General features: G+C 30.8%; 2 protein-coding genes across 6 annotated transcripts in view; one reads left to right on the top strand and one right to left on the bottom strand.

Moving 5' to 3' along the window:
* Tango9 (transport and golgi organization 9) lies at positions 1-10,869 on the bottom strand. The gene is made up of 8 exons (XM_074129571.1): positions 10,726-10,869; positions 10,490-10,637; positions 8,847-8,997; positions 8,541-8,717; positions 7,199-7,309; positions 6,773-6,931; positions 6,537-6,691; positions 1-4,792 (listed from the first exon to the last, which is right to left on the bottom strand). Exons 1-8 carry the CDS (start codon positions 10,800-10,802, stop codon positions 4,664-4,666), a joined length of 1,107 nt encoding a protein of 368 aa, XP_073985672.1. The 5' UTR covers positions 10,803-10,869; the 3' UTR covers positions 1-4,663.
* Positions 10,743-18,738, top strand: part of ppk26 (pickpocket 26) — a 20,314-nt gene continuing 12,318 nt past the window's right edge. For 2 of the 5 annotated variants that reach the window (XM_074129551.1, XM_074129555.1), the window contains exons 1-3: positions 10,746-10,883; positions 15,197-15,322; positions 17,945-18,082. In XM_074129551.1, the coding sequence (XP_073985652.1) occupies positions 15,306-15,322; positions 17,945-18,082 (155 nt within the window). In that variant the 5' untranslated portion in view covers positions 10,746-10,883; positions 15,197-15,305. Of the gene's footprint in view, positions 10,884-15,196; positions 15,323-17,212; positions 17,323-17,944; positions 18,083-18,306; positions 18,438-18,738 lie in introns of those variants that run through there. The other 3 variants (XM_074129552.1, XM_074129553.1, XM_074129554.1) reach the window with 3 other exon arrangements.

Raw genomic sequence — 18,738 nt, forward strand, 5'->3', positions numbered from 1 at the left:
AAAAACAAGAAAATAGATTTATTAAAATTATATAACATTACATAAATGTAATAATTATGAAATTACCTAAATTAATTTTAATTTTACATTTAACAACACGATATATTTAGATTGTATCTGATCGAAAGAACCATTCATATTTGGGATCATATAGGAAATTATTATATTATTATTATTTTCAAGTTTTCGTGATTTTCTTAATAATGAAAAGAGCAAGTTGGTATATATTTTGCTTCTCCGAAAATGCCCTTCGTTTTTTTGTTTTATTTAGGTTCCTAGAAAATTAGAAATTGTTTTTAACGAAATTTTGAATAAGGTAATTTGCATTTTAATAAAAGAATAGTTACCATCATCCATAAAATACCGAATGAAATTATTACTTGAATCAAATTAGAATTCTGCGAAAAATTTGGCACAGTTATAAGAATGTAATTGGAGAATGTCGTGCGCTATTTCAAAAGTATTTTAAAAATATCTAGTTAAGATCAATAGGGCAATATTCACAGCATAATAATTATGATATTTTGATCATTTAGATATCTTGAAATACACAGTATCTCTTTGCAAGATTAATTGCTTTTTTATTTAGTTTTGAATATATATTAATTTTTCGTAATTACAGTTATTAATAATTTCATCCGTAATGTACAAAAAGTAAATTTAACAGTATTTTGATCAAGATTTCACTTCACCCCGTATCATTTTTTGCCTGAATTATATTTCCTATAAGATTCTTAAATATTGATCTTACAGATAGATACAGCACGTAAAATTTATTGGCCATATGTTTGAAAAAATCAGTCCTTCAAGCTGAAGGTATTTCAATATAAACATTTTTTCAGTTCAAATTATGAGCAATGACAATTAATGTAATTTTCTACTTTCCCTAAAGTAACATTTATTATTTGATCAGGGATTCCATGTGCAATTAAAATGAAGTAAACCTTGTGAAGTGTTACTGAGCTAGTTAAATGTAGAGAGTTCAGTTTTTGGCGATTTTCATGAAAATGGCTGTAAAATAGGCTACAAAAATTTATAATAATTTTTATTTTTAACCTTTCTAAGGAAAATTGAATTTTAGGAGGGGGAAACACTTTATAGAAGGAAATTTAGAAGACTGCTTCGCTCTAATATTCAAAAAGGTTTGGACGCCTGGTTAGTTATTAGCCTGGAGGAAGAAAGTTAACCGTTCCTAAAACTCTCCCAGATTCTGATATTTCTCGGATAACTTATTTGATTGTGATTATTTATTATTTGATTTAAGGAGAGTCAACATCGTAAGTTTTTGGCCTCGAATCCATCCCCCACAGAAAACAAAGAAATAGAAAATCTAAGCCAGTACGCTTGGATTTGTACCTGGGGGCTCTGGCTTACTAGAACTCCCTGATACCTACTGACCTAATTCCATCCCTTAATATTTATTATTAATTTAAGGCTCATCAGCATCTAAGAACATTGGCTTCCGCAGCCTTTTATAATAAAGCTAACGGCAAATAGTTCCTTCCTAGGCGTCAAAATAGCTCGGAACTTGGGGGAAAAAGATTAAGGTACATACTTAAGGCGCCAGGGTATTTGGTGGACTGCAAATAAATGCCCGCTTTCCTAAATGTATTACTGTTTTAATAAATCTAAAAAAGTAATAAATATAATACACAAATCGTCCAGTAGGGTAGAAAACTTTTCACGCTTCGCGAGATCTATTTATCTTTTTTTAAATGCGATACATAAATTTAAATTTTTTCGTTAGAAAGCTAAAAACTGAGTACACAATTAGGAATCCCTGAATTAGAACACCTGTACATAAAACGTTAATACACATTTTTATATATTTAATCGTAAATTTCTTTATTAAAATATTTGTTATATTTCCTTTAAGTTTACTTTCAACTTTGATATAATCTTATTAATTATAAAAATAATTTTGCTGTTCTCTCTTTCTATCACACCTTTTCTCAACACTTCCTCTTTGGACTTTTTATTTAACATTTTTCTTTGAAAATAGATTTCATTTTTATAAAAAAAAAAAAGGATTTTCTCTATAAATAAATCTAATTTGAAAAAAAAGAGGAAAAAATTATCTGGTACAATGCAAAGAAACATAAATTTACAAATTTACATGGAATAAACCCTCTCAATAAACTGAGATAACTTAATATATAAAGGATTTGTTAATATGATATATATATTCAGAATAATATATAAAATATATATTTATTATATATAAAGAGAGAGTGGGAGAGAGTTGCTAGAAAATAATCGGAAACTGCTGTTTCCCATTTCCAAAATATAAAAATAAATTATACCATTCAGTCACTGCCTTCGAATTTCAATAAATTTCATTTCTAGTATTAGAAAGTTGAAAATAATATTTAGCTAAACCGACTGAACGCTATAAAAGAAGATTTTGATACATCTGGATACACTTAGATTTTTTTTTTACGCGATGACTTCCATGATCATTGGCGCTATACATATATTAATATTTATCTCGGTAATGCTACATTTATATAATTTGTGTACTATCTGTTAGATACAACATATGCAACACACATTTCTATTTTAAAATGTTTAATTAAATATTCGTTTGTTTGCTTACCGAGTTTTCCTCAGCCTATTTTAGTAATGACAAAGGACAGTTTGTGATAGCGTACAAGTTCATACTTGTAAAATAATCAAAACATTCATTGATATTAAAATTTCTATTTATTTATTTTTCTTGTTTAATTTCCTGTTAAATTACATTTGTTTTTAATTACACATGGGTACATAAAACATTTTGATGGAATATTGGTTAAGAGTATTACAGCCCAAATGAAGCTCTTCAATTAAATGAATTTCTTAATCGCTGTGACTTGAAAATGTACTTCCGAAAAACATGACTCTGAACATGAAGAAAATATTAGTTGTTTACGAGTTGCAAGGAACACGTTGTGAAATTTTTGATTTCTCTGGAAGCAAAGCCTCAGTTATAATACAGAATTAGCAAGCCTTTGCTGTGGCTATAAATAATAAGTGCCTAGTCAAGTTAACTACAAAACTTAAAACTAATGTAACACCAGAAAATTAAAAAAAAATTTTGCACAGCAACGAAAGAACTATGAACTAGTAGGAGTGCAACTTCTTCCAAATTCAACCCAGAAATTTCATATGCTTCTTCTGAAAAAAGCACCAAAAATAACTTTTAGTCTTTTTAAACCAAGACGCTGACCTCTTTATTTCAGCTCAGAATAATAACTTGAATTACTGCTGAACAAATTTTTATTTACCAGTTGCTCCTAAGTATTATCCACAATATGGACAAATTTATTATAATAAAAAATACTGATAAGTTAAAAGATTTTCTAGATGTTTTTTCCTTATAAGAAAAATATGTTCACAAAAATAAAAATATTTTTATTTTTTATTTAAATATCTTATCTTTACTGTTTTTAACAGCCGTTTAAATGGTCGGGTAAAATAATGTACACATAAATTAGTAATTTTTTTGTTTTGTTTGTGTACTTTAAATACACTAGTCCATCCCTTTTTATGTTTTTTTTTTTTTTTCTTTTAATTACATACAAATGTAACATATGGTAACGATGTTAATTCGGTAAGATTTTTGTTCTTCAGATCAATTATGAATTAGACAAAAAATATGTACAAAAATTAAACTATAAATGTTGAACCCAAAACCTGCAGAAGCTTCTGTAGCATATTCTATTTATTAGGTCTGCCTCACTGTGGAGGAACTCAAGTAGATTTAATAAATTAAATAATAATCAGAATTAAAACAATAATACACTTGATCGGAATTGACAAACGAATTTCATAAAAGTAACGTTTTCTTTTTTTGCAAAAAATATTGGATAGGCTGTAATCTTTAATTATAAGTAGCTTATTAATTCTAACTAAAATAATTTTGTTTAAAATAATAAAGTATAAATGAATTATGAATAACTTTCTTTCCTTTGTAATAATAATAGAAATAGCCAAATTTAGTGTATTTTTATTTTAATATCCCATTGTAAAATTTGTTTTAACCCTTAAATACAAATAATAACCAATGCTGCAATAACCTTCTTTTTAAAATTCATAGGAAGGTTATTGTAGACTAACACAGAGAGGATTTAATGTTTATGATTTGTTTTCAAAATCAATGTTGAACAATATTAATTCTTACAAACATTTCGGTGTTATACGAATCACATAAGTTAGAGAAATTAGAGAAAACATTTATTCAATATTTTTCTCCTCCAACAAAGGTAAAGAAATTTTTTTGTTTTTTTTTGTTTTAGGTACAAAATCATTGAACTAAACAACTTATATATAAATCAACTTACATAAGTATCTTCAGTCTTATCGAATTGAAAAAAAGTAATGTCACTTAGTTTCTTAAAATAATTTTAATGGAACTAATGAATATTGTCACGAGTTTTTCTTGTTTAAAACAAAAAGGCAGTAAATATAATAATAAACATAATATTTTCTATAATTGATATCCTTTTAAATTAGATTTTCTGGATCATTTCGTCACTCCTTAAAATCTCAAATACATTATATTGTTTATACGAGAATCAAAAAGTGTTTGAAAATAATAGTGACTTGAACCTAATTTAAGATGTGCATCTTTAGAGAAATGTATTTGCATTTCAAATATAATTATAATTTCACGATAACGAAGTCAACTTGGGTCTTCAGCTGTAATAAGTTCTTCATCACGATTGCGTCGAAATACTGCGACCACACGATTTGTTGGTAATAGATTATTGTAAATGCACATACCCATTATCAGGAGTAGAAATCCCAAAATCTATAAACAAATAATAATGAAAATTTGAGAATTACCTAAATTTTATTTTTACGAAATTATTTCATTTTACAAAAACTTGCCCAGAGCGGTTTTTAAAAAAAGGCTGACAAAACCGAAAATCCATTCCAATAAGACTCAAGTCAGAGGCTCCATCAATTTTAAACTTAGTGCTTATGAAATAACTAATTTAACAATGAGTAAAATCCAATGGGACAGATTCTCTTATTAAGATTGAATAAAATAGAGGAGTTCTCGACAACATCTGTGGACATTGACATCTGGAATCTTAACACTACCTGGGCGAGAGGATTGAGGGCGAAATGCTTACCGAGCAACCTCTGATTAATCACTTTCTTCAAAAACTTCGAATGAACTATCTTTTATTTTCTACTTTCTTTGTAATTATGCAAGTATTTAACTTCTTATTCACCAAAATGTCGTTTTAGAGTCCCCTGGGTTATTTTATTATTTTTTTTTTTTATGATTTAGGGCGCGTCAACATCTTAGGTTATTGGCGCCCGGAGCTTTTTTCAGTGCACTGCCGGCCTCCGGACAGTGTTCTCTCGTTACAGACAACACTGTACATCACCGGACAGTGAGCTGTAAGAAGCTCCTAGGAAGAGAAAATCTAAGGGTCAGCTGCTGGATTCGAACCCGGGACCTCCGCGTGGGAGTCCAGTATGCTAACCTCATAGCTAATCCCTTCCCTCCCTTGGGTTATTAAAAAAGTTTTTACTTTAAAGTGTTTCTTACGAATTGTATAAGACCAATCAGCGTAATTCAAAATCTGAAAATCGCAGATTTCAAATTGGATATTTCAATAAAGCATCATCAGGGTTCGTTACAGTATGGTCGATAACTATTACAACTTAAAAAAAAACAAAACAAAGGGTTTTTACTTATTTGCATTTTCTATAAATTTCATACTCTTATGTAAATATTTAGCACTTTTTTTTGAAATTTTTGTTTCAGAAAATTCTACAAGGGACCTTCTGGAAGAGGATGGATCTATCAAAAATATCACTTTATATAATGTGATTGCAACACTTATTCATCGTTAAAAATGATTAAATGAGTTGTCAAGATTCTTTATTTGTCTAAAATGGCTTCACCGTAAGTGATGTTTTTCTATAACTATAAAGGTTCGTTCAGTTTTTCGTTATTTTTTTTAAAGCTAACATATTTTCAATTCATGTGTAACTTTATTTAGTATAATCTTGTATAAAAAGATATGTATAAAGATAAACCTTTTTCGATTATCTCTTATTATTTCTCGGAAAATCCTCTTTAGAGTAGTTTTGGCGGAAGGATGATAATACAACAATTTTATTTGTTCCCGAATCAATAATTTTATTATTAAAAAATAACTTGACGAAAGAGGAAAACAGAACCGTTCTTAATAAAAGGATATAAACATGCAAAATTAAAACATTTTAATTAGCATTGAAGATCTAACAACTAAGGTAACTATTTAATATACACAATAATAAGAGTTTTGGGTTTAACCGCTCGATACTTGGTAAGATGTGTGAGCCCATTAAGGGGTCGGCTTGGCACGATAAGCCTTTTTTAAACCATTGTGTTTGGGGAACAAGACCTGCCCTATGATAATCTAAATCTGCAGTTTCTAAGCTTACATAAAAATTGTTACATTCTAAATGAATCATAAACTCCACTTAACACCATATTTAAAAAAAAAAATGCATGTCATATTTAACAGACAACATTTTAAGTAAATAAATACCTGTAATGGATGGAACTTTTGCCAGCTAACAATTAAAGAGAATCCCCAGATAAAAAGCGTTCTCACAGAATCCAAAATCATTCGGGTTGTTGCAGATAATTCTTTTGTTACTGTTATTCCAGCAAAATTAAAAAAAGCAATACTTATGATAGTACCTGGAATGAGTAAATATTTAATGAAATGCATAATATTATATTTGCAGATTTATACAATAATAATAATGAAAAAAATCTTACCAATCAAAGCAAGTATGATTAACTTATTGTCCCAACTTTGGTACATAGCATCAGGAAAGTCTTCCAGTGAACTATGAGAGTTTGATGAAAATGGAGGTGGCACAACTATATAATAAAATGGGATTTGCAACAATCCCAAAACAATGAAACCAAAGGTACCTATCAAAAAAGAAACATTTATTATTATTTTAATTTAAGGCGCGTCAACATCTGGCCAATTGACGCCCGGAGCTTTTTCAGAGTACTGCCGGTCACCGGGCTGTGTTCTCTCTTTAAGACAGCATTTTTCATTACCTGGCAATGAGCTTTTAGAATAGAAAATCTAAGGAACCGGAATTTCCGCATGGTAATATTAATAATTAATTTTATAATTACTATGTCAATTTGCTTATTTACATTCAAATGGAAAATGACAATAATAAGTACCTTCCCATCCGACGGCTTGTAATGCAGGAATTTCCTTTACTGTAATGTATTTTTCTTCATAAACCATCTGCGCTGCTGTAATTATTTGTGCACCGACTATTATTAAGTCACCTACATAAAATAAAATAACGTATTAGTAATTTTAGCAGACTATTCACTCGGATTGTAGCAATACATTTAATTCACATTAAAACTAATTAATTTATAGGTGTAAATTTGTATCATTAAATTGGCACTTTAGAGGAAAGCCTAAACATACCCCAAATCTTGGAAATCTGTCCTTGAAAAATATTTCAAATAAAAGATAGATCTCCACTTTTAAAGTTAAAAAAATAAAATCATTTTTCAAAAAAAGTGAAAAAACTCTTGGTGAAACACAAACTTCTAGTTAAGAGATTTTGTTTTTGTATTGTCGGATCCTCATCAAGTCAAAACTAAACATAAGGTTTGGGAACTGTAAGTTTTTTTTTTTAATCTAACGGAATATCGTGAAAAAACTCGATATCAAAAAGTTAACTCAATCGCAGTGCTTGCTCTTTCCAATCAACAGAAGAGAAATTAAAAATTGGTTCATTTAGACTGCAAGTGAATTCTGTGACTATCCTCTGATCATGTTAGAAATTTCATCAATAAATGCAAATAAATTGCCCAAAAATGCAAGGTGGGATTTTCTTCCAGTAAAAAAGAACTTACATTTTGGACAATAAATTATTCTCTTCTGTAGCTTTGAAATAAAATAAGAACGCTGCAGTTGTTCGGCTACGTTTAGAAGGTTGGATACAAAATGGCTTGGAAATATGTTACGAGTGGAGAGCATACTCCAAGAAAGGAAAAAAAAAGACATCAGGAAAGGTAATGACTTAAAAGGATTGCGAGAAGATTGAAACGATGCCTACCTTTTATCAAATAAGTAGTAAGAAAAAATTTCGCATTTGAAAACTGTCATAAGCAAAGAAATAAAAATTAGAAAGCAGATAATCTTTTGAAAAGATTTTAGGACATTTGCTTAAGACCTATTTTCGGCCACAATTGCTCTGAGAATGCCTCAGTCCTGAGAGGTTGATTCCTAGTTTTCTGAGCTTTTCTAGTAGAACTTTATTCCACAAGACAGATTACTTGAAAAAGGACACCTGCTTTCATTATCAAGGTATTTATTGTCCATTTTATTGCCTTTATTAAAATAAGCTCGAAGTATAGATCATAAGACTCACTCATTCAATTAATAATCATAGTTTCCTTGAAAGTATTGCTTACAATATTTTAAGACTTCTAGCTGTTTTTACTTTATTTTATTATCACCTTATTTACAAAATTGACAAAGAGGTGAATAAAAAATTATTACCCATAATCATGTTGTTCGTATTGCTACTTTCTGCAGAATCTTTATTTAGCAAATAGTCGGAAACACCGACTACTACTAAACCGGCAAGCACCAGCAAAATGCCTAACCATTGCTGCCAAGTGATTTTTCTACGTAAAAATATCATAGATAATAATGCGACAAATACAATAACAGATCCTGAAAATGAAGCAATTTAAATAAAAAGTTAATTTGAGAAATACTACCAACGTGTATATATATATATATATATAATACATTTATGTATACATATTCAGGAAACTCTGGTTTATTTTCTGAAGATCTTACCTCTTAACATCTGAAAACTACTAGGGTTGGTTAGATTTAGACCAATGTACATCAAAGAAGTTCCAATCATATCGCACAGTGCTGGCGGCAATAATATAAAAGCGTTGAAATCTTGCCTACCTTTTATCAAACCATTCTCTTCAGCGCTATCCTAATAAAGACAAAAAGTCAATACGATTAAATACATAAAAAAATAAGTGTTAAATGTAGACAGGTCTCCAATCCAGTTATCTGAATTCTTCAGATTAGTTATCAAAAGTGGAACAAATAAATTGTTCTTAGTAAAGAGCATTGTTCTACTGGCCTTTCGCCTATTTCAACTTAATTGTTGCTACATTAACCGAAAAGAAAGAGACTTGTGAATATTTTACATTAGATTTTCCTAAATGCTTGCAAAAACCGAGAAAAAAATATTACCTATTAAAACAAACGGAATTTAATTATAAGCATTAATATTAAACAAAACAATAAACTCGTCGTGCCATTTAACTGAGTCATGAATAGATAAAAACTGAAAAGCTTTCATAAGCACTCATAAATTGGTGAACGTATTTATTTATTGTAAATAAATTAATAAAAAGTAAAAAAGAAGCTAAATTTACAAATAAATTTTTAAAGCAGATGTTAAAATAACAATTTATTTTTATTTTACAGATAATTTTCATCTTACTGCTACGCTTAAAAAAAAGTATTCCCAATTCAAGTTGGTTAACTCAAAATAGCTGCAAAAATGGTCATTTTGATAAATTTTACTCGTCAATCTGATTCAAACAATCACTCTTCTTCAGGATGTTTAAAATGAGATAAACAGAGTGATATCTCAGAGTTGTTGTCTAAAACACTGGAGGTCGGAATAAGTGAATCATACTAGTGAGTAGAGTTATTGACTAATACATATTTATACATCTTTCAATTAAGGCGAACCAACGGTCTCTGGAGCGCGGAGCTTTTTAATGCACTAACAGACCCCACGCAGCGTTCTTTCGTTTTTTAATTTTATTCATTGGACAGAAGTCTAAGAATGCTGGAAAGAGTAAAACCCACCCAGTTTGAACTCAAACCGAGGACCATCGCAGCCGAGTCACATAATCTGTAACTATTCTATTATTATTATTTCGTGTTTCTTAAGAATACGAGATCTGAGCCTGCCAGTGTGCCTACAGCATTCTGGTAAAAAAGGTATTTTTATGTTTTAATTGAAAACAAGAATTACCAAGATTTTTAGGCTAACGAAACTTACTTGGAAGTCTAAAAGCAATGAATGAAAGCAAAACCTTACAAGCAGTCCTTACAAAATTCTTAAGATTGACGTGCTAAGTAATCTATACAATTTTATCTTTCTGATAATTTACTTCTTGCAATTCAAAGATCAAGTGTTTAGTAGCAGTACAATCACTGATACTATTGTGCCATGACGTAAAAGCTCTTTCAAAGTTCTAAACTAATCAGGAAATAATTTTGTTTACTATCTCATAAAACTTAGTAACAGTAACAAAATTAATTTGCTGAGATAAAACTGAAACCAGCCATTCTTCTCAATAATTACGATTATATATCTCTACAAACACCCATAATTGGGAATACATCCAAAAAAAAAAAGAAGTCAATGACTTGCAAAAGATAAAAAAATAATTAGTTATTACCTGTTTCCTTTTATGAGCAAAATAGAGAACTTTAAATACGACAAGGCATAGAAATTCACCAAAGAACATACACAAAGCTTGAACAAAAGGATGATCGAATTCTCGAGTTTTTCCATCTGTACCTTTTGCTTTTAGATGATCAGCCCATCTAAAGTGTAATTCAGTTATTGTATAATTCAATAATTTTTTGTTTTTTAGGTTAATGAACCATCAAAAGTCAAAAGGTATTTACTTACTTGGTTGTCAACGTATTTATGGAACCTGTAAATACCATAACCACGGCTATCACAGTTTGAAATGCAGTCCAAGCCATTTTTCTTCTTTGTTACTATGCAGTATTAAGCTATTTGAAGTTCCTACTTTCAGAAGTTGTAAAATGAAATGTTAAACCTCAGTAAGTAAGCTTATATTTCACTAATTATAAAACTTGTATCAACACATATTTAACTGTTTCTTTTATATAATATTAAAAGATTATTTATTTATAAATATAAAAAACAATTGGTAACACTAAAAAATGTTATATGATGAATTCCTATGCACAATGGCCACCAGCACCTACTCGTTACTCTGAACATCTACTAAAGTGTAACAAATTGCCATTCATCTTAACCTCTGTACATTCTATCCCCACTCTCATCGGCGACAGGAGAAGGAGAGCCTTCGGTTTCTTCCGACATTGATTAAAATGCAACATACATCATGCATTTTGACAATCAGCTGGTTGGTTCCCTTGATTAAAGTTTTTTGTATTCTATCTTATTTTATTTAAAGAGGAATTGCTAAATTTATAGAAAGCTTGAGGATGATTTAAGCAACCACAGTTTTTATTCCAGTAGCAGGGTTATCTTTGTTAAGATTTTACTTTAAAAATATTATAGAATACAACTTTCATCATCATCTTTTGAATGAGATCCGGTTGATTGTCGGAAATCTAAATCGCTGTTCAGACATTTGTAAGGAGTTGATAATAAGATCATTCCGGGTTTTTTTAACTTTAGCACAGACACTGGTTTGATCTTTCACTGCAGTTTAATATGACATAGAGGAGAAAAAAACCTTATCACTTGATAGTTAGTTTGGAATGTAAGGAAATAAGGTTCGGGTAGGAAAAAGTTGACATGGAGGAGCTTTAGTTGTTTTCCTTTAAGATTATTGTACATTTTCTCTACCATTCTTCCAACAGGTAACTGTCAAGTTTCCATTGATTTCAATTTGGGATACCTTGGGTACATTATCAAGAGCCACTAATTTGTTCAACTCTCTTTCCAAAATAAAGTCAGTTTTTCCCTCTCTGAATAATAGCTATTACTTATGTATGCTCTTCTATTACTTCTTAAAAATAATATTGTCTGACAGGGACATTTAGAATCGATCCAGAAAGTCTTATTAGTATTCTAAGTATTATTTTTAGAAACTGTTGATAAAAAAATATTTTCTTTAATCGAGGTACATAATTTTTTAATGTCATGTCCGCTTTTTTGAAAACATTCCTCCCAAAAGAGGAACAGTACCCTACTTTGTTAGTCTTGAATCCCAAGAGGTACCTTTAAGTTTTGTACAAAACTTATCTGGAATTTCATAATTCTTTTTTTCTACCTTTTAATATTAATATATTTAATTTGTTCTATGCAGTATACTAAAAATAAAGAAATATAATAATAAAAAAATTATAGTAATGAATTCAGTCTTATATATATTTTAAGAAAGATCAACGACCTTGCGGATTTTTTAGTTTAATTGAATTGTACCTACTCAAAAAAAATAAAAAATAAGGCATAAGCAAATTTTAGAAGATGAAACCAATTGATAGAATTTAAAAAATAAAACAAATATACGAAACTTAAAAGACAAATTACTATCTCAAGCGTTTTTATCTTCATACATGAGACCATTTTTTCAAATTCAATTCTATCAATTACCTGAATGATCAATCATAATATCGAGGCTGTTTAAACAATCTCTTTAAAGAGGGTACTACTAATACGGAGGAGAGTAACATTGATTACAATTTAATTTTATGCTAACAATTGAATTAAAGAAGAAATTCCCTTTTTGTAAAAATGTATGTTAATCTTTTTTTAACAAATTTATCTAATCATCTTTAGATTGATAAAACCAATTCATCAAACACTTATTTCGAATGTGTTTGTAGTGAAGAGCAAGAACTGATAAATTACGAGGCTTGTTTGAGAATATATGGAGATTGTCTGGTTTTCCGACTCTAGGACACGCAACGTGTAATGTCCATGTGAGAAGTAATCCGTGTCTAGATCTAAACCGCGCAATTCTAAAGATTCGACCGAGCATTATTGATGGTTGTTGCAAACGCTGATTGAATCGAGAATTGCAGTCTTTTGTATTGAAATGGCATATCCGTTGGAATCAGAGGAATGCTAGGAATGAGAACATCTTCACCTCTGAAAGGTCCTGTCAAGAGTGTTGCTTCTACGACGTTGCTCATTAATTTTTTTTACGGCAAGCCGTGTGCCGTTGCACAGCATTACCTGGTTGACATTTCGCAAACATATTGGCACGCCGACTTTCAGTTGCAGTATCTGCTGATCCCTGGCAAATCGAGTGAATTCAAAAAGTTCTGTGGGATAAAGGACGCTTTATCTGCTTCCACAACATTGTCGTCGGACTTGTGAGTGCCTGCCTCGCTTTGAATGTTAGACTGAATAATATCATTGAGCTCGTCTTTGTTCTTAGTCGCAAGAACAACTCGTTTACTCACTCAATCGAGATTCTTATAATTGAATGTTAGGAAATATTTTTCAACCACATCAACGCGTGGCCGGGTACAGTAGATATATAAAAATGATTATTTGTAATACAAGCTAGGGCTTCCATTTTCACTGCAGAACTCGTCGGCATTAACCAAAGCTTACAGATTGCACAGGCAACAAATAATTTAGAATCTGTAGTAATTTTGTCCGACAGTAAGAGCGCCCTGTTTAAACTAAAGCATCCAGGTCGGGATGCCCCTTCTTTCATTTTAGAAACAGTGAAACTTCTTCACAATTTATCCCTCACCAAGCCTACCCACCTAATATGGATAAAGGCCCACTCAGGGCTCAAAGGCAACGAAGTTGCTGATGCTGGGGCCAAAGAGGCAGTCACATCAACTAGCTGTCCAAAATTAAAAATATTATTACCCAGCGATGTAAAAAATAACTACAAAGTGAAATGTTATTCAACCTGGCAAGGGGAATACAAAATTCAGGTTCAGAAAAAAGGAAAATTTTACGCGGCAATTGAACCATTCATTCCCAAAAAGCCATGGTTCTATGGCTTTGGCGCGGAGAGAAGGTTTTATGGCACAATAACCCGGTTGAGGCTAAACCACAATTACACCCCACATCATCTGGCAAGAATAGGCGTCAACATCAACGGAACTTGTTCCTGCGATTCAGAATCGGATGCTGACGCCAATCATTTAATTCTGGCATGCCCACAATTCTCCAAAAACAGAGAAGAATTATGGAAGGCAATTATAGACTCAAACTGCACCCTCCCACCAAACTTAAATTCCATACTAATGACAAAAGACCCCATAGTATACATGGAACTATTCGAGTGTATTAAATCAAATCAAATATCAATATAACTATTTATCCGATAATACCCTCTGGCTAATTAGCAAGAACTAAAAGCCATTTAAGAAAAAAAAAAAAAAAAAAAAAAAAAAAAATACAAGCTAGTTGCTTAAGTTAAAGGAAAATTAATTCAACTATTTCTTAGAGAATTCCAAAAAATCTGCACGTGTAAATTCACATTTTTGGTTTACCAATTTCACTAAAAATTGTAATATTTAATGTTAAAAACATTCTTTGAAATAGGCGGTTGAACCGTAAATTTTTCCGAAGGAGCACTTTAAAGTATCAGGATTTAGTTTAGTAGTTTAGGGATACAGAGGAATATAGGTGCAAAAGCGTGGCAAAATATGGAGATGGATGAATTTGATTGTAAAAGAAATTTAATCAAATCAATTTTTTATGTGGTAAAAATAAAATAACTTCGTTCGGCACTTAAATGGTAGTTCAAGAAAATTCGTCTCGCAGTGAACACAATGTGCTTAACGTACACCCGAGTTTAAAACGCAGTTATCTTGCTTACAAAAAAAATAATAATGCATTCATTTTTATTTTTCGGTTTATAACCACGTTCGGTGACCACATGACACTCCCTTACTGGTACCAGGCAGTCTTTAACGCTCTTCTCTCAAACCCCAGAAATCTTATAAATCGCGGGATCCATAGGCTTCCAGAGAGAGTATGATTTGGCCTCCAGAGACTCCTGATAGCTTCCCAGGTGTTTGATTTGGATAATGGCATTGCAATCAGTTAGGAGATCTGTTTAAGTTTCCTACAAGTACCAAAACTTTATTTTTACTGCAGCAAGAAGTTGTAAAAATGATTATATAAAGAAATTTTAAATCGAATGTTTAATCACACCGACAGCTTGTAGATCACCTTGCTAGCTTTGTTGTAAAAACGTGATATAAAACAAAGATTGAAACTTTCATGTATACTATTCCCTATACAGTCATAATTATTTCATTATTAACAGGTGAGCAAATAATTTTCTACAGTCCAAACGTTATAATAAAAAAAAATTTAATTAACAAAATGTATAGCGTTAAAATATTTACACTAACGAAAGTAATCGAATTGTGATACATCATGCGATATTTTTATCCTACAGGGATTATTATTACTTGGAATAAATAAAACTATACTCATGCCAATGCTCACAGTTTACGAACAGGTTTCACAAAGAGAAGTTCGAAATAATATTTTAAAAAATATTAATAATGGGAGGTAAGAAACGGTAAGTAAAATTTTGTAACGCTTATTTTTCAAAAATTAGTTTTATAAATAACTATTAGTTCATTGAAATATTTTTTTTTACTGCAATATGTAAATTTTTAATTCTTAGAAATGAGAAAAAGCCAACTGATTCTCTTATCATATTAAGGCCGAGAGATTTTCTCACAAAATTTTTTTGCTAGTCTTAGTTGTTTTTCGAATGAGCCTGATTAGAACTTAACTCGGCTTCGTTAAGCTGCGCTGCTCAAAACTAAATTCTATATCTTCGTTAATTGTTGCTAGACGATTAACTGGAAGTTCCAGAAGTTTAGAAGATTTATCTTCTAGTCTGGGTGTCAAGTAACATCCGGAGTTGAATAGGTGAATAAATAATAATCGTGTTCTTTACCTTTTTTTGTCTAAAAATTGAACTCGGTGATTTATCATCAAACTAATTGTAGATTAAGGGTTTTGTTCAGAGATGATTCTGTGATTTTCAAGTACATCTCACAGAAGTTAGGATTTGTTGTAGATTCCTTTCTGGGTAAAACCCCTTCCTAGAACCCTTCCAAACTTTTTATTTTGGGTTCATCTTTTGAATCAAAACAAACAAGAAAGAAGAAAGAGAAGAAGAGGGAGGTATAAGGAAGCAGTTGTGCCTGATTTTCGTCTTCTCTCCTCCAAGTCCTTTCCTAAAAAGCCATTCTTAGGTTTGCAGGTGTTAGCATCTGCTCGTGGTTATCCCTAATCTCTATCTGTTGCTCACATTTGAAAAGCGTTGAAAGTAAACTAGGTTTTGAAGGGGAATATGTCATACATATCAATCTCCCACCTACCAATTTCTTTAATTTGGATGAGTCTTGTTCAGAATATCTCGGAATGACTTGGAGGGAGCTGTTCAGGGAGTACTTCTCCTACTCACTTAGAGAATCGGAGTGAAGGTACAGTAGGTTTACTTGTCTCTAGTGGTGGCAATGATGGGCAGCACTACATCATGTAAACGAAAATCAGTAATGAAAAAGTAGAGTGTGGAAACTCCTATTCATCTCGTGAATGATTATTTGCGCTTCGGCCACATCTTTGATTTTTTGGGACAAGGTGACGGTGGAACAGTCAGGCTATTTTACTTTAAGATCGTTGTCTAATGTTGTAACTGCTATAGATGTGTGTGGTTTCAAGTCCGATGTTCTATTTGTAACTTCTGCTAATCTCTAACCCACTTTCATACTTTAATGGAAACTCATGGAACCATCTTTTGCCAGATTGACTCTTTACTCACAATGTCTAAAATCCTTAAGATTCGGTCTTGACCATGAATTATAAATGGTCCAATTATTCTCTTAGCTTTTCGATTTACAGTTCATGTTCAGTGAGACAGCAAAAATTCATGAAAAGTTTTTGCGTTTATTGGTTCTTTACTAGGTCAGTGTTTTTGTGTATGACTTTTTAATAGAGGATGTAACACATGTCGAACATGTGCGCGTTTCTGGTATGAAGTAACTGAGGCTACTGCTAATCTAAACGAAATAACGGAAAGTAATTAAAGTACAAGTTTCTTGGGTGCATATTTTAAATTTGATTTCATATTATTATTAAAGTTTTTTATTTTGTAAGTTGCTAAATGTAATTTATACTATTTGCAAATACACAATTTACATCACTTCCTGACAGCATGCAAGTTTGAAACTGTATTTGATAAGGTGCGACGTAGTTTTCTCAATTTGTGAATATTACATCACTTTCGCTGGTATCCAGGTACTAATAGTAAAATATAAATTTAATGAAATACTATTGACTTCGTGGATACTTTATCATAACTGTACATTTTATATTATTTAACAAAAAACCACACCATAATCTTTGGAACCGATTTGTTATCAAAATTAGGAAGTCATATCTTAATAGAATGAAGAAAAATAAGTATTGTATGTTTAAAATTCTTTCTTTTAAACATAGCAACTTCCAAAAGTCCCTACTAACCAATCTCATTATAGTGTAAAAAATATCGACCAACTTTCTAAGGTTAAAAAATACTGAAAATAGAATCAATCATTTCGATTTACCGTCTGAATAGCTAAGATCGTTGCAGTTAGCTGGTCTTCTTACTTATTATAGATGTTTCGTATAATTTTCCTTGTTTTATGAATGTACTTACAATATACAAAATTATTATGTATATATATATGTATTTCACATTATTGCAATCCTGGAAACGTTTTAATCCGTTTATAATCCTCATCCTGCTTTACCTGCTCCTGACTCTCGATCTTTCTATCTCCTCATTTCCAGGTTACTCAAGCTATCCTCGACCTCCTTGAATAATCGTTTTTTTATTTCTTCACATTTTTCACCTACATTTAGGTTCGTCCTCTTATGACTTTTTAACTGTACTGTTATTTTCCATTCTCTTCTCATGACCAGCCAATTTTTAACCTTTTCCCTTTAAATTTTGGACGACCTAAAATTTAGGTCTTCTTTTTTAAACTACATATTTTGTTTTTAATTTTTTTAGTTCCATTCTCTAGTTTGGGTTCAAATACTCCTCAACTTAAAATTGTAACTCAAGTCCAAGAAAATTTACTGATTTAATCTTCTCGGTTTTACTTTTAATTTCAAGTCTCACGTGATCATTTTTTTTTTCCAGGATGCTTGCTAAGAAAGGAAGTAAGGGAAAAATAACGCCAAGCGGAAGTGTTAAACATCATTTTCAAGACTACTGTGCCAGCACTTCCATACATGGCGTTAAATATCTTGGTGAGGAGGAAAGACCTCTTGCAGAAAGGTATGTGAAGTAAAGAATTGTATTAAAGCCCCTTTTGGCTTCGCTGTAGGGCATAGGTCCCGTACCGCTATTTTAATCATTAATCGTTAAAGAATTGTATTTGTTTATCTTTAAAAATAGGCAAGTAAATCTGTAAATAAACTATTAATGTATAGATTTGATCGTAATCAGTCGATATTTATTGTACGTAATAGTTTTGTATTCAAAATAATCAGAAAAGTTATCTCGGTTAAAAAGGCAAATTGATAAGTTATAGTTTTTTGAACATTATAGTTTGTATTCTGCTTTATTACTTTCTTTACGGTTTCTTTGAAATTATGCTCTACATCTACGATTCGTGTGGGCCAACAGGCAAGTAAGGAAATTGTTTTTTATTTTGGTTTTAGACAATAACATTTGAGTGTTATTTAATCTTACATCCTTTTTGATTAAAAATACTGCGATTTTGACATATCCATTTTTGATTATTGAATATAATTGATTTTTATTTTGATACAGTTTTTTTTCGAATTCTTAAATCAGGTCATCTGTGTTGCAAAAAAATTTTTTGGACTTAGTCTATGCAATAAATAAGTTGTCCTACTTGTGACCGACTAAAAAGCTACTCGATAAACTGGCCGAGAATATTGTCAGAATTTAATTTTAAAAATATATTG

This window comes from Rhodnius prolixus, unplaced genomic scaffold (genome assembly GCF_049639745.1).
Source record: "Rhodnius prolixus isolate KJV_2025 unplaced genomic scaffold, Rpr scaffold_15, whole genome shotgun sequence".
Classification (NCBI taxonomy): Eukaryota; Metazoa; Arthropoda; class Insecta; order Hemiptera; family Reduviidae; genus Rhodnius; species Rhodnius prolixus.

Bases quoted from the DNA above. Each gene is read 5' to 3' on its own strand.
- Tango9 (XM_074129571.1), bottom strand. From the start codon at position 10,802: ATGGCTTGGACTGCATTTCAAACTGTGATAGCCGTGGTTATGGTATTT. The intron at 8,998-10,489 runs GTAATAACTAAT...TGTCTTTATTAG, and splicing joins TTGCTCATAAAAGGAAACAG to GATAGCGCTGAAGAGAATGG. The intron at 4,793-6,536 runs GTATTTATTTAC...ATTTGTTTATAG, and splicing joins AAAAGTTCCATCCATTACAG to ATTTTGGGATTTCTACTCCT.